General features: G+C 42.1%; 1 protein-coding gene across 1 annotated transcript in view; it reads left to right on the forward strand.

Annotated features, from left to right (window-relative positions):
* Positions 1-15,000, forward strand: part of LOC141264384 (uncharacterized) — a 101,546-nt gene that overhangs the window by 59,610 nt on the left and 26,936 nt on the right. Inside the window, exons 16-22 of the mRNA XM_073676677.1 lie at positions 1,622-1,666; positions 5,899-5,952; positions 6,037-6,090; positions 6,517-6,570; positions 8,898-8,969; positions 9,092-9,127; positions 14,791-14,835. Coding sequence (XP_073532778.1) covers positions 1,622-1,666; positions 5,899-5,952; positions 6,037-6,090; positions 6,517-6,570; positions 8,898-8,969; positions 9,092-9,127; positions 14,791-14,835 — 360 coding nt within the window. The remainder of the gene's footprint in view (positions 1-1,621; positions 1,667-5,898; positions 5,953-6,036; positions 6,091-6,516; positions 6,571-8,897; positions 8,970-9,091; positions 9,128-14,790; positions 14,836-15,000) is intronic.

Genomic DNA, 15,000 nt, shown 5'->3' on the forward strand with positions numbered 1-15,000 from the left:
TGGTTGCTGGTCATCTGGGCTCATGGTCAGAGGGAGGTATAAAAGGTGGGCACCATCTTAGCTGTAGGAGAAGTTCGTTCTGTCCAGAGAGGAGAAGACAGGGAGTAGAGGCTCTGTAGGAGCTCTACTCCAGGAGGGCCTAGTGAGAGGCCGAGGAGGAGGTGAAGGGGAGCTGAGATTGCGTCTCATCCCAGCTCCAAGAGAAAGGAACAGAAAGGAACAGGAAGGAACAGAAAAGGAGAAGAAGAGACAGAGAAGCAGAAGGGCTCAGGAACAAGAAGGTGGAAGGGACCCTAAGAACCCACAAGAATACAGGGTGAAGGGTCAGGCAGATTAAGGGTACCGGATCCCAAGTTGGTGGAGGAGAAACTACCCTCAGCCAAAGACCGGTCGTCGTGATCATTTATTGGTGCGACACCTCATCAAACCTGCTAGGAAGGCACCATATAGGACAGCGGAGGACGGGGCCCACGTTTAACCGCACAAGTCCGCGGCAGCTGGACAAAAGTGGGTCACTGGTGAGGCAGGCCAGAGAAAGGACAAAAGGGGGTCCTGAGCCATACTTCTGAACTGCCTGGGAGTTGACCGAGCCCCACACCTGGTGGACGCAGCACGGCTCGGGCGGTCACTACTGGTGCCGAAGTGACCCGGAGCACATGAACTGTGAGTAAAGACCCTGGACTGTAACTTGTTGTCTGTGTGCTCCCTTTGCGCCTCCAGCACTACCGGTACTGGGACTCTCACCACCATCACTCCCAACATCCACTACACTGCCCTGGGGCTGCACTCTTCCCGTGGGGAGTCACACCATCCCAGCTGCACACGTCATCAGCCCCAGCGGACTGCCTTGCAGCGGCGGTTCCTAATAACCGCAATCCACGGGTGGCGTAGTCGGACATTATCTAAAACATCTGAAAGACTACCACTGGTCTGACCACCCTGAGCCGCGGGACCAGGCCGCCACTACTACTCCCAGCGTCTCCCCATTGCCCGGTTCCGCGTGCCACACGGCCCAGGGGGCGAGTCATTATCTGCTGCAGATCAACCAGTTCTCTGAATGCTGAGCTCTTGCCAATCTGTGGGTAGGATTATATAGCTTGCTGTGTACACTGTGCATAGGCAGAAAGCTGCCAATCAATGATGGGGGTGGGGTTATACAGAGCACATACAGAGCACATGAATATGGAGGGCTAAATGGCAGCCGGCTTACTAGTCCACGAGTGATAATTTCCTGATCATAAAACCGAGATTTTATCAAGACTAAAATAAGCATAACAATAAGTGACATTTTGCTGGAATCAGGGTCTCTGTCTCTACACCATGTTGCTCTCAACTCAGATTAGGTAGTAAAAGCATTGTGATTGTGTTGAATCATAGTCTACAGTATTCACCGGTAAAGTACTGGATGACTTAGATACCTATTGTTCACCTCAAGAGTCTATGGTAATATAGTTCTAACAAATGTTTTAACCAGATCCTTACGTCTTCCAAACTACTAGTCCATCCTTTATTTACTTTTATTTACTTTAATTTATATGACTTCCTAAATATGAATTATCTAAGTCAAGTTTACCTATATGTTACCTATTGAAGTGCTAAACATAGTTTTTTTCTTTCTTAGGGCTACCTAGGAATCACTGGTGAACATGGAGAGGAAGGAATAAAGGTCAAGTATTTAATATGAGTTTTTGTGTACAAAAAACCCTGATGATGACATATTGCTATATTATTATACATTTCCAATCATGATAATTTCTTGCTTTGGTATCAGGTTGTTACTAGAACTGGCTCTACTTGTTGTGGTGAACTTGTGAAGGGGCTCTGCACTGGTCCATAATGTCACACTCCCCTTCACCAGAGGCGCTCTGATATTCTCCCTCTAATGATACACAGGCTTCGGATCTAGCCGATCAGCTGCATGGCTCTTTGCTTAGACACAAAGTTCTGCACACGTGTCTGCACATTACCAGCTCTATCCTCCTGCCTCCTGCGCAGGCTAAATCCTTCCCGTCCATCCTGACCAAGGATCTGGGATCCACAGTTGTACAATACAGATGCATAAAAGCTGGGTGTATATCCTGAAAGGTACTTTTGGACCTTTTCAGGTGACAAAAAGTAAAATTAAAAAGCATATACAACAAAATGTATAACAAATTCTAATAGATACATCAGCATATAAAAAAATAAATGCTGACCAATCATAAACAATGCCCTTCAGCTAGAATATGTTATATCTGAAAATAACTGTCACTCAATGGCAAGAGGGAAAACACCAAAACAACAAAAAATAGCATTTTAGAACTTTAAGTTTACTTCATTAAAAAGTTTATGCATGAAAAATATTTATGCTTTTTTGTCATGCAATACAAGGCTAATATTCTTGAAAAAATGCCATATGTTTAACACCTTACCAACATACGACATTCAGTTACATGGTTTGATGGCTCCCTCACTTTGATGCAGGCTTTGGAACTGAACCGGCATCTTTCCCAGCAGATGATGGCTGTGATATTCAGTCATCATCTGCCTCTAACAGCTACGCATAGAGCTGAGCTCCACCCATGTTTGTTAACCTGTTAAATGCTTCTGTCAATCTCTGATAGCGGCATTTACAGTGCATCCATAAGGGGGTGTGACATCCATAAGGGGGTGTGAAGCAATCGCGGGGCACCAATGGGTTGCCATGACGGCTGATGGTCAAGTGAAGACCCGTGTGCCTTTCATGACATTTCTCCTGTGACCACCAGTTTCTGGCTGATGTTCATATGAGATCAAGATTTTTGCTACATACAGCAGTGCTTTGGAATTGCTTTATATAGCACAAATGATCCCCTTCAGGGACTAACAAATACAATGAAAAGTGAAAAATAAAATGTGTTTAAAAATATGAAGAAAAAAAAATGAAACTTCAAATCACAATTCTTTTCCACCACTAAAAATAAAGAAATAAAAAAATTGAAAAATTCATATATTTGGTATCTTTACATCCGTAAAAGTCTGATCTAGTGGACAATCTCTTTAAAGGTGTTAACAGTTAATTCCCCCCAAAAATCAAGTTATCCCTGACATAATGGGTAACTTGCTGAGATCGGGTCTCTGGAACTCTGAGAACGGGACTCTGGAGCTTTTTCCTCAATGAAGCAATGGTGTGGCCTCCGCTCTATTCATTATCTTTGGAACTGCTATTTGGAACTATTTCTGGCAGTCCCATAGTTAATGAATAGAGCAGAAGTGGTTCATGCGCACTTCCGCTCCTTTCAGGATGGGGCTGCAAACCCCCATTTTTGGGGTTTCAGAGCTTTGATCTCAAGATCACTGGGGGTCCTTTTGGTCATACCCCCAACAATGAGCAAGTTATCCTCTATATTTCAGATAAAGATTATCATGATTTTCTCTGAAAAATCCTTTAAATGAGTGTAATTGACTTTTATAGGTTAAATATTACACAAGTAGTGCATGGCTAGTTATATTCTTTCTAAATTGTGATATATCCAAGAAGGTGAAAGACTGGGCAGGACTGAGCACTTCTTGTACAAAGACTCATTTAAATGTAACTATTACTCTTGGGTTCTGCCCTGTTTATACAGAATTGAGCAATCACCTTAAGCTAACATGATGGAAGTAAAGCAATCAAAGGAGTTTTCTGCAAACCTAGCAAGTCTGACTAAAAGTTCTTTATGAGAATTGAATGTTGAGCTCCTATATGGTCTGTTTTATTCCAAGGAGGAGTCCTGTAATCTGGCTCTAAAGCAAACTGTAGTGGGCCAGGAAAAATACCTGCAGGCACCAGCAACCATTATCTATATGCTCAAGGGCATATTTCATAGGTTGTGGGCAGCACGGTGGCTCAGTAGTTGGCACTGTTGCTTTGCAGTGCAATCCCCATGTTTGCGAGGGTTTTCTTCTGGTACTTCGGTTTCCTCCCACACTTCAAAGACAAGGTTGTAAACCCCATTGGGGACAGTGATGATGATGTCTCTAAAGTGCTGTGGAATTAATGGCACCATATAAGTGAGAAAAATAAATATATCACATTATACAGTCAAGACCAAAAGTGTTGGCACCCTTGAAATTATTCTAGAAAATGAAGTATTTCTCCCAGAAAATTATTGCAATTACATATGTTTTGTTATACACATGTTTATTTCCTTTGTCTGTATTGTAACAGAAGAGAAAAAGAAGAGAAAAACAAGCAAATTGGACATAATTTCTCACATAACCCCAAGAATGGACCCGACAAAATTGTTGGCACCCTCAACTTAATATTTGGTTACACCTTTTGGAATAAATAACTTCAATCAATCGCTTCCTATAACCATCAACAAGCTTCTTACACCTCTCAACTGGAATTTTTGACCACTCTTCTTTTGCAAATTGCCCCAGGTCTCTTATATTTGAAGGGTGCCTTCTCCCAACAGCAATTTTAAGATCTCTCCGCTGGTGTTCAATGGGATTTAGATCCAGACTCATTTATGGCCACTTCAGAACGCTCCAGTGCTTTGTTTCTATCCATTTCTGGGGGCTTCTTGAAATATGTTTGGGGTCATTGTCTTGCTGGAAGACCCATGACCTAGAACGCAAACTCAGCTTTCTGACACTGGGCACTACATTGTGACAAAAAATCCTTTGGTAATCTTCAGATTTCATGATGCCTTGCACACAGTCAAGGCACCCAGTATCAGAGGCAGCAAAACAACCCCAAAACATCTTTGAACCTCCACCATATTTGATTTTAGATGCTGTGTTTTTTTCTTTGTAAGCCTCATTCCATTTTCGATAAACAGTATAATGATGTGCTTTACCAAAAAGCTCTATCTTGGTCTCCTCTGTCCACAATACGCTTTCCAAGAAGGATTTTAGCTTATTCACGTACATTTTGGCAAACTGCAGTCTAACTTTTTATGTCTGTGTGTCAGCAGTGGGGTCCTCTTGGGTCTCCTGTTATAGCATTTCATTTCATTCAAATGTCGACGGATAGTTTGCGCTGCACCCTGAGCCTGCAGGACTGCTTGAATTTTTTTGGAACTTGATTGGGGCTGCTTATCCACCATCCTGACTATTCTGCATTGCAAAATTTCATACATTTTTCTCTGCTGCCCCTGACCAGGGAGATTAGCTACAGTGACATGGGTTGTAAACTTATTGATTATGTTGTGCACCATGGATAAAGGAACATCAAGATCTCTGCAGATGGACTTGTAACCTCGAGATTCTTGATAATGTTCAGCAAGTTTAGTTCTCAAATTCTCAGACAATTCACTTCTCTTTCTATTCTGCATGCATAGTGTGGCACAAACATACACACAATGCAAAGACTGAGTCAAATTCTCCCCATTTTATCTGGTTTCAGGTGTGATTTTCTTGTTGCCCACACCTGTTACTTGCGACAGGTGAGTTTGAATAAGCATCACATGCTTGAAACAAAGTTGTTTACCCATAACTTTGGAAAGGTGCCAACATTTTTTCTGGCCCATTTTTGGGGTTCTGTGTCAAATTATAACAAAAGATTGACTATCACTTCCAAACAGAAAACAAATGTGTACAGGTGCAAACTAAGAGTAGCAATCTTGAAGTAGATAGGATCCTCAGAGGCTGATGGGTGGAGTACTCAGTCAGAGAGCCTATGCATACAAGTAACAAAAGACTGACTGTCACTTCCAAACAGAAAACAGGTGTGTATAGGTGCAAACTAAGAGGAGCCATCTCCACATATAACCAACAAATAAAGTTGCACTCTGTAGGGCTATGGCATGAAAACAGCCAGAGGCTGATGGGTGGAGGGCATTTAAGAACATTTTATGGTGAAATAAAATTCTTGAGATTAAAAGTACCATATATGACCAAAAATAAGTGGCGAAGTAGCAAATGAAATATTAAAAAGCTAATTATCATTTGCAGGGCATAACAGGACTGTCTGGCATCCCTGGCTTCCGTGGCTCTGATGGGAAAGATGTGAGTTAACAAATGCCTGATGCTGTACCGTTACTTTCTTGTTCCCTGTCTCTGGCCCTAATCCTCTGAATTGTGAATTTTCAGGGAGTTACTGGAGTACGTGGCAAAGAAGGTGATTTTGGAATATTCGGACAAAAGGTGTGTGCTATATGTCTACTGCTAACAACAAAGCTGGTCATATACAGGGCAATTTGGAATGAATCTTATGAATATTTCAATATTTTCAGCTACCTGGGTATTTGTGGCAAAGGGGCCGCCTGACTGGCTCATTTCAGTAACTAAACAAGCTATAGACCTGCAGTGGACTAGGGTGAAATCTGCCGCCAAATCTGCAATAGAATGCAGTAACACATGCAGATTTGTCATGGACTTCTGTGAACATGGCCTTAGTTTGCATCCAACTAATAAAAAATCAGGACGCTGATTTTCATGAATTTTTCAATTTGTGTCCGCTAATACATTGCATCCTAATTTGCAGAATGATTAATTTATTTAATTGCTGTTTTTTCCCTCAAACTCTCAAAAAATCTAAATATAAAAAAAATAATGCTTTTATTATTATAGGGAGACAAAGGAGACAGAGGGCCACCTGGTCCACCGGGTATTGAAGGGCCTGTGGTAAGTTGGACATAAATATTGTGATTGTACTATGTATATAAAGGTTGTTTGGAGGCTGTATGCGTTTTCTTTATGTTTCTTTAATGTTCCTTCATAGCAGCACATACTATATATATATATATTTTGCCCACTATACTGATGAGATTCTATGTAGACAGAAGGAGAGAGGAGCTAGAAGCAGAGCTTCTCCTTTCTCCTCCTTCCTTCTTCCCCTCCTATCTGCATAGAATTGTATCAGTAGCAGCTGCCATCTCCTATCTCAGTAATGGGAAAGTCTGTCTTCACTAAATACAGATTTTGACTCAGAATTGAGAACTTTGATAATGAATGACTGATCAATTTTTACAGAGAAAAAAAGCTTTTTTTTCTGATAGATATATTACAAAGTTGATTATTTTCACGTGTACTATTGATTTATGAAATAAAAATTAAATAGACAATTACTCCTTAAATAAAGGCATGTTGCCATCCCATGAACAGCAAGTGACCATGGCTTATCTGTACAGTATAAGAAGAGTGAAGGAGATACAGCACTACACCAATGTTGTGTCCTATTCTTTTTTGCAATACATGGGGGTCTCAAAGGTCAGAATGATCAGCATGACAAGTTTGCTACAATCAATTACTGTATGCGCTGCCTTCCTCCCTCTACATTGCTTAGATCTGGCTGCTGCTGTAACATATATTAGTTGATTGGTTGTTGGTGCTGGCTGTTGGATACCCACAAAGATTAGATGAATAAAAACAGTTGCAGGGTCGTAGTCACCTGACCATAGCCCTGCAAACTTGTTACTACCGGCACTTCTTCTGATTAGTAGAACTGTAACGTTGTGCGGGGTGGTAGCCGTGGGCGAGGTACTCGTCTCTTGTTCTCTGGCACGTTACATGAAGGTGGGGGACCTGGCTGGGTGTGTGGGCTTGTACTGCGGGGGGCGCTCTACCCTTGCAGGCTGCATGCAACCACTGGTGTGGGTAGGCCAGGACCAGATGTTTGCCAATTCAATGAGGGAGATCACCAGTCAAAAATAAACTTTTTACTCAATGATAGCTTGGGGGGAATTATATACAGCAGATAACGAGCACACAACGTGATGAATGTTTCCTTTACAATACAGAGCATTTTCCACACACAGTTTTAATTCCTTCCTCTTCCCTTGCTTATTCTCTACCTTTACCGTTCCTCTTTACTTTGCCACAACCAAGCTCAGTACTACAGTCCAGTTTGTCCAATTCTCAACCCACGGTTCCGCATCTTCTTTCCCCTGCAGGTAACTATATTGCCAGTATGGCCGGTACTTATCTCTTCTGTCTCTGATGCTCTGGAGCTTCCACCCAGGACACTTTCTTTGTCTCTTGTGTTCTGTCCCATCTAGGCCCGTTACCTCTGTTAATTATGAACTCTAGGCCGTACTGCTAGGCGTCCTGACTCAGGACCTATCTCCGTTCGATCAATTCTGTTCTTTTGGTCACTTCTCTCTTACTCTCCGCTGGACTCTCGCTATCCTCTGTCTTTGTCTCCTCTCTCGTTAGGGACACTCACATCATGCGGCACTGCTCACATCAGGTCTTCTTGTTACTCACTCTGAGCCCTTTTTGCCTTTCTGTTAGGAAACTGTCTCTCTCTCTTCAGCTTGGCCCTTTCCACTCTGGGCTAGTCCCAAACAATAACTCTTACTTTACCTATTGTCAAACAACACACATTATCAACACCATTATCGCATTGCAGAATTTACATCACAAATTACAATAGCATGTGTTCTTCAAGGGGGAATCGCGGGCAATATGTCCATCTTACAGAACCAGCAAGATGTCATTGCAGCCGTGCGATGCACACATGACGTCACACCGACCCAATGAGAGGTGCCGTGAATGCCAGCAGGAAGGGGGATGTTCCCAGTGCTCTGCTCTGGATTCACATACTATTGACGTGGCCGCTGGACCAGGATCCTGGAAATCTTTTTGATCATCTTTACTTTTAGATTTGAAAACTATAAATTTTCAAAGTAGTTGAATTGTAGAAGCAATTTATATATGTAAATGTACAAAATGGTTTTATTCAATGTTCCACTCATTCTCAGAATTATTAAACTATAAAATGGTGTACAAATCTGTATACAGACCAATTAGGATATGTGCAAACTACTGTAGTGAAAATACAAATTCAATATAGTATTTATACAAAAAAAGCACAAAAATGCCTAAAGAACACATAAGGATCACGCAGGATGATAACACATTAGTATAACAACATTCTAAATAGTTTTTTATGGTTTATTAATTATTGTTAATAAATTGCATTGTATTATTACTTTTTATTGTCTCTTTAGGGTGCTAGAGGCACCAGAGGGGATGGTGGGATCCCTGGAAAACCAGGATCACAGGGACTCAAAGGTCCTAAGGTAAATACCTTTTCAGAATACCAGTCATGCATATTGTCTTGGATGAATCTTGGTTGTAAGTGGTTCATTAGTTTGAGATTTTACATATCGTGTATCATGTTTCTTCCTCTCTTTTAATACAGGGCTCACAGGGAGAGATTGGAGATGATGGCATACAGGTATTAGTTTTCTCATATTTCCTATTTTGTGAATATATATTTAAATACTGCACACCATATATTATTATATCCGTTTCCTCATTTAGTGACTGCAGTGCAGTTGTACCCACTAAGTCAGGGTTCCCCAACTCCAGTCCTCAAGATCCACCAACAGGTCATGTTTTCAGGATTTCCTGTGTATTGCTCAGGTGATGGAATTATTGCCTGTGCAGGTGATGAAATTATCACCTGGGCAATACTAAGGAAATCCTGAAAACATGACCTGTTGATGGATCTTGAGGACTGGAGTTGGGGAACACTGCACTAAGTGACCGCCAAAGTGCCAACCAGGGAAAATATTCACCTAATGCATTCGATAATTAGACATGAAACACGTTGTAGTTATGTAAAAAATCTGCGTCTTTTGTTGTATTTAAGTATCAATCCACCATCTTGATCCTGATCCATGGGATAAAATATCCTTTGCTCTGCCAACTTTTTGTAAAGTGCAAAACTACCAGAAATTTTAGCAGAAAGATACACATACAGTATATATGACTGGAGTACATTTTCTGCCGCTGCTGACAAATTGATTCAAAGGCCACGGCTCCACTGTCAGTATTTGGTCAGTATTATTTCTCAGGAGTGGGAGACAAAACCAGGAGTGGGTGATAAATGCAGAATTGGTGACTTATTTCTATTATTCCTTTTCTCTGATTGTTCTTCACCTGCTTTTGGCTCCCACTCCTGAGAAAAAATACTGACCGAATACTGACCAAATACTGAGAGTGGGGCTGTGGCCTAATACGCAGACTCTGGATCAAGACTGGCAGTCACAAAAAGGTAGAAAGTATTCAATGGGAATATTAAAGGGAACCTAACAGCTAATACATGCTGCCCGAACCTCTGGTAGCATGAATCAGACAACAGCTTTATTATTTCAGCCAGGTATGGTTTTACTCTAAGTGTAAGAAAGACTTGGCTCTCGCTTCTTCACATAGACTGAATTATTTTATTTTATTGTTCATAGAAATTCCAGATTCAATAAAGATGCTTCTGTCAGTAAGACCTTCATCAGTCATCTGGGAGTTGATTACACTGCAGCAGGCAGCACTGAAAAGGTGTCTGCAGTATCCACTGCTCAGACAAGTGGTTTTACTCTGAAACTATGTAGCGTTTTAGAGAATACATACATTTAAAAGCCTTCCGGGAACCAAGCCACTTGGGTGACTAGACCAAATAGTAGGTCCCTAACGGCTTCTCCCTTACTCATTCACACATAGTAACAAGTCTTCCCTATCTACACGCATGGCGGGGAGAAGCCATCAAGGACTGGCCTCTTGGACTAGTCACCTGTGTGGCATGGTTCCCGGCCAACCTTTAATTGTATGTTTTTTCTGAAACTCCAAAGTGTTTCAGCGTCAAACCATTCTGGTCTGAAATTATAGCACAGTTCGGGCAGCATGTATCAGCATGTATCACATTAAAAATGTGTGATAATGTGAACCAGCACCACGGAGGGGGAATGTGGGTACTATTTCTATATTAGCTATTGGACCTTCTCCAATCTATGTACTCTTGTTCTACTTATTATTGCCTTGTTTTGATCAGTTCTTTGCTGGATACACGTAATCTTGTCTAGCTGGGTTAACAAGCAGCCTACTGACAACATTGGAACTTAGTGTATTTAACAGCCATACTGGGCATCGAATTCCTAAAAATAATAAATAACATATTTTATGTTTTTGTTTTTCTTTTTTTTATTCTCTGTTCATGTTGTGTTCAATTTAATTGATTTTTATGAAATAAGTTTTACGGATACTGAGAATTGCTCCATCTTCATTATTGGTTATTAGTGGCAAATAAATGTAGATACATTGGATTTACTAGAGCAAAACATTTACACAACACACAAAAAGAGCATTGAGTGGGAATATACGCAGATGGCTCTCTCTGCTGTTCTGGATGGCAACCTAGCTTCCTAAAGTAAAGATTGGCCCGGGATCATGGAGCGCAGCCCAGATGGTATGTCACTTCCATGTCCAAGAACATTGCCAGTGCGCCCCTGCTTACACTCTCATGTAGTCACCTCATTACTAGGCTCTGTTTCCCTGTTTTATAGATCAATTATTTTCCAGGCTGATATACCTATAAAATGCAGAGTAATTATAATACATAACACGAATAAAGAATAAAAATTGGAAAGTGTAACCCCTTCCTGACATGGTGATTTTTCCAGTTTTCTGCTTCTTTCCCAGAGCCATAATTATTTTTTTTATATCCACATAGATTTGAGGGTTTGTTTTGTGCAGGAAGATTCGTAGTGTTACATGATATCATTCATTTTACCATTCAGTGTACTGGAAAACGGGAAAAAAAAATTCCAAGTGCAGTAAAATTGCAGAAAAAAAGCAATTCAGCAATTATTTTTGGGGTTTTGTTTTTATGGACTTTATTTTATGCTAAAAATGACCCAGCAATATTTCCAGCTCACTACAGGTCCAGGTCGCTACAATTACAGTAATATCAAACATGTAACTTTTTTCTTGTTTTTTTTATGTGGTGCAAAAAAATTAGGAAATTAAAAAAAAAAACTAAAAAACAACAAATTTTGCTTCTGTTGCCATCTTCCAAAACCCATAACCTTTTTCATTTTTTGGTCGATGTAGCTGTTTGAGAGCTTCTTTTTTAAATGGTGAGCTGATATTTTAATTGCGTTTTATTTCATTATTTGTGGTGTTGTGGAGACCAAAAAATTGCAATTCTGGTATTTTTGATTTTTTTTTCTTTTGACGGCATTTACCAATTGGGTTAATTAATTTTGTATATTTATAGATCAGTGTTTGCAGACAAGATGATACCACATAGGTTTAATTTTTATAATCTCTTTATTTTTGTTAGAAGAAAAGAAGCGAGATTCAAATTCTTATATTTCTTAATATTTTTTCAAACTTTTTTTTCTACTTTATTTTTGTGATCATTAGATTGCTTATATTATATACTAGCACATTATTGACGTATATACGGTAGTACAAATCTCATTCTCCTATGTACACCAGACACAGACTAGTCTTCACAGAAGTACGTAACATCATGCACGGGGGTTTTCAACAGACCACCAGATGCGATAGCAACTGTAGCATCGGCGTCTCTGCCCCGTTCTAGGCAGAGACGCCGTCCCTCTCATCTCCCCGCTCCTGGCGCGGCGTCCTCCAGCGCTTCTCTCCCCGCTGCTTCCGGCACGCGCTCCTTCCCCGGCAGTGTGCTTAGGGCGCGCGCGCTCCCCCTCTCTTAAAGGGACCGCGCGCGCCGTCCTAAGGAGTCCCCGGCCAATTGCCGGAGGACCTCCCATATAAAAGGCACCTCCTCCAAAATGGAGGTGCCCGAGCAATGTTGTAGCACTGTTCACTACTCTGCTTCAGCCCTCAGGTCCCGTTGCCAGTTACCTGCCAGATACCTGCCAGATTCCTGCCAGTCTGCTGTCTAATTCCTGCCTGATATCCTGCTACCTGCCTGCTAGCCTGAGGTCCGACGGTCTGCCCTCCAACTTCTGTCAGTCTGTCTAAGGACCAGCTTGCCCGCTCACCTGGGAGCGCACATCTTCTACCTGCCTGCTTGCCTGAGGTCCGACGGTCTGCCTTCCAACTCCTGTCAGTCTGTCTAAGGACCAGCTTGCCCGCTCACCTGGGAGCGCTCATCTGCTGCCTGTCTGCTAGCCTACCAGGAGGCTCTGCCGTCACGTGCTGTGACCACCCGCCTGTCCAGAGACTCCTGCCCGCTCACCTGGGAGCGCTTATCTGCTACCTGTCTGTTGGTCTTCCTGGAGGCTCCGCCGTCACATGCTGTGACCACCCGTTTATCCAGAGACTCTCGCCTGCTCACCTGGGAGCTCACGTCTATCATCTGCCGCCACAGGTCGTACCAATCCTTTACCCAGAGACTGCCCCGGTCACTTGCCGTGACCTCCTGCCCGTTCATCCAGAGACTGCCCCGGTCACTTGCCGTGACCTCCTGCCCGTTCATCCAGAGACTGCCCCGGTCACTTGCCGTGACCTCCTGCCCGTTCATCCAGAGACTGCCCCGATCACTTGCCGTGACCTCCTGCCCGTTCATCCAGAGACTGCCCCGGTCACTTGCCGTGACCTCCTGTCCGTTCATTCAGAGACTGTCCCAGTCACCTGCTGTGACTGCCTGCCCGTCTACCCTGGTCGCCACCCGCTCCCTTACAAGGACCGCCCCCTTGTATAGTAGCTCAGAGGTTCCGCCTCCCAGACCCGTTACAGCAACCCATCTGCACCCCTCTATTGTGTTTCAGGAGGACAATGGATTGATAGAGACTGACAGCAGCTTTTAAGAGATAACAGTAGCCGGTGATGCTGAGCTCCACTCGCTGCTGCTAGAGGCAGTTACTGACTGTTCAGCACAGCCAATGTCTGTCGGCAAAATTGGTTATTTGTCGATGTATCTGTACTAGGTCGCTCAGTGTACAGAGGCTGCCATAGTTCTCAGCAGTGGGAGTCCTGTTTACACAGAACAATCGGGTAATCGGCAGCCTGTTTACAGGGAGAGATTATCGTGAAACGAGTGTTTTAACAATGCTTGTTCATTATTATCTTGCCGTGTAAATTCCCCTTTAAGCATCTCATATTCAAGAGCCACAAAGGAATTGCTCTGTCGTGAGATATGTCAGGTACATTAACTTAATGAATGGAACCAGATGACACATCTTACTAAAACGGTCAACGACCACCCAGATGACAGTAAAACCCTCGGACACAGGCAGATCAGTAATAAAATACATTGTGAGATGCGTCCAAGGCGCACTAGGAACCTCCATCGGTTCTCCGCCATCTAAGCAGATTTTCTGGGGACTAGGACCTGGCATTACAGGAGTCTTTATCTCATTCTGCCTAGATCTCAGCCTCCTATCTACACGAACAGCTAATTGCATGGCATCCTGCAGAGTCTCAGGTGCGGGGAATGCAATTAGCAAGTCCTTAACCCTTTCACTCAGACCAGCAAGAAATAGACATTTCAGAGCAGGATCATTCCATTTGACTTCTGAAGCCCATCTTTTAAAGTGTGTGCAATAATTTTCAACATCACCTGACCTCTGATTCAAACGCCTGAGTTTTGCCTTAGAAGATGAGATTCGATCAGGATCGTCATATAATAGACCCATAGCAGAAAAAAATTCTACTACCGACCTTAAGCATGGATCATTAGGTTGGAGAGAAAAGGCCCACCCTTGTGGTTCATTGCGCAAAAGTGACATAATAAAACCAATGCGCTGTGATTCATTCACAGAAGACCTTGGTCTCAAATGAAAATATAACAAACAAGCATTTTTAAAGGAAAAAAAAATCTTGCTGTTTACCATAAAAAACCTCAGGCAGTCCTGCAAGCGTTGAGCCAAATCCTGGACGGAAGCCATACTGATCCGAATTTCTTTTAGTTTTTTTTGGCTGGACTAATGAGCTTCGGCTGAAAGACCAGCATTTATTTTGGTTAAATCCTTATGTAACATTCTAGTTTAAAAATATATTGTGACAATATCAGAATGGGGTATTAATATAATTAATAAAATAATTAGTAAATGAATAAAGTATACTAACTTTTAAGTATGATTTATTAAACAAAGCCTCAAAGTACATGGCTCATTTTGATTTTTCTTTTTTTTGTAGGGAGAAAAGGGAAGACAAGGTGCAAAAGGAAAGACTGGAGCCAAGGTACATAACAATATAGGTATCACTCCACCATAAGCCGCCATGTTTAACCATAACTGATATATCTGTCCTGCTAGAATGTTTTTTTTTAATGGAAACTTGGGATATTGTCAAAACACATAACAGGACTTGTACTTTTTAGATGTTACATTGACATACACAATGATC

The sequence above is a fragment of the Phyllobates terribilis genome, unplaced genomic scaffold, assembly GCF_046119375.1.
Source record: "Phyllobates terribilis strain yellow unplaced genomic scaffold, ASM4611937v1 Scaffold_4__5_contigs__length_816908805, whole genome shotgun sequence".
In the NCBI taxonomy this organism is placed as follows: domain Eukaryota; kingdom Metazoa; phylum Chordata; class Amphibia; order Anura; family Dendrobatidae; genus Phyllobates; species Phyllobates terribilis.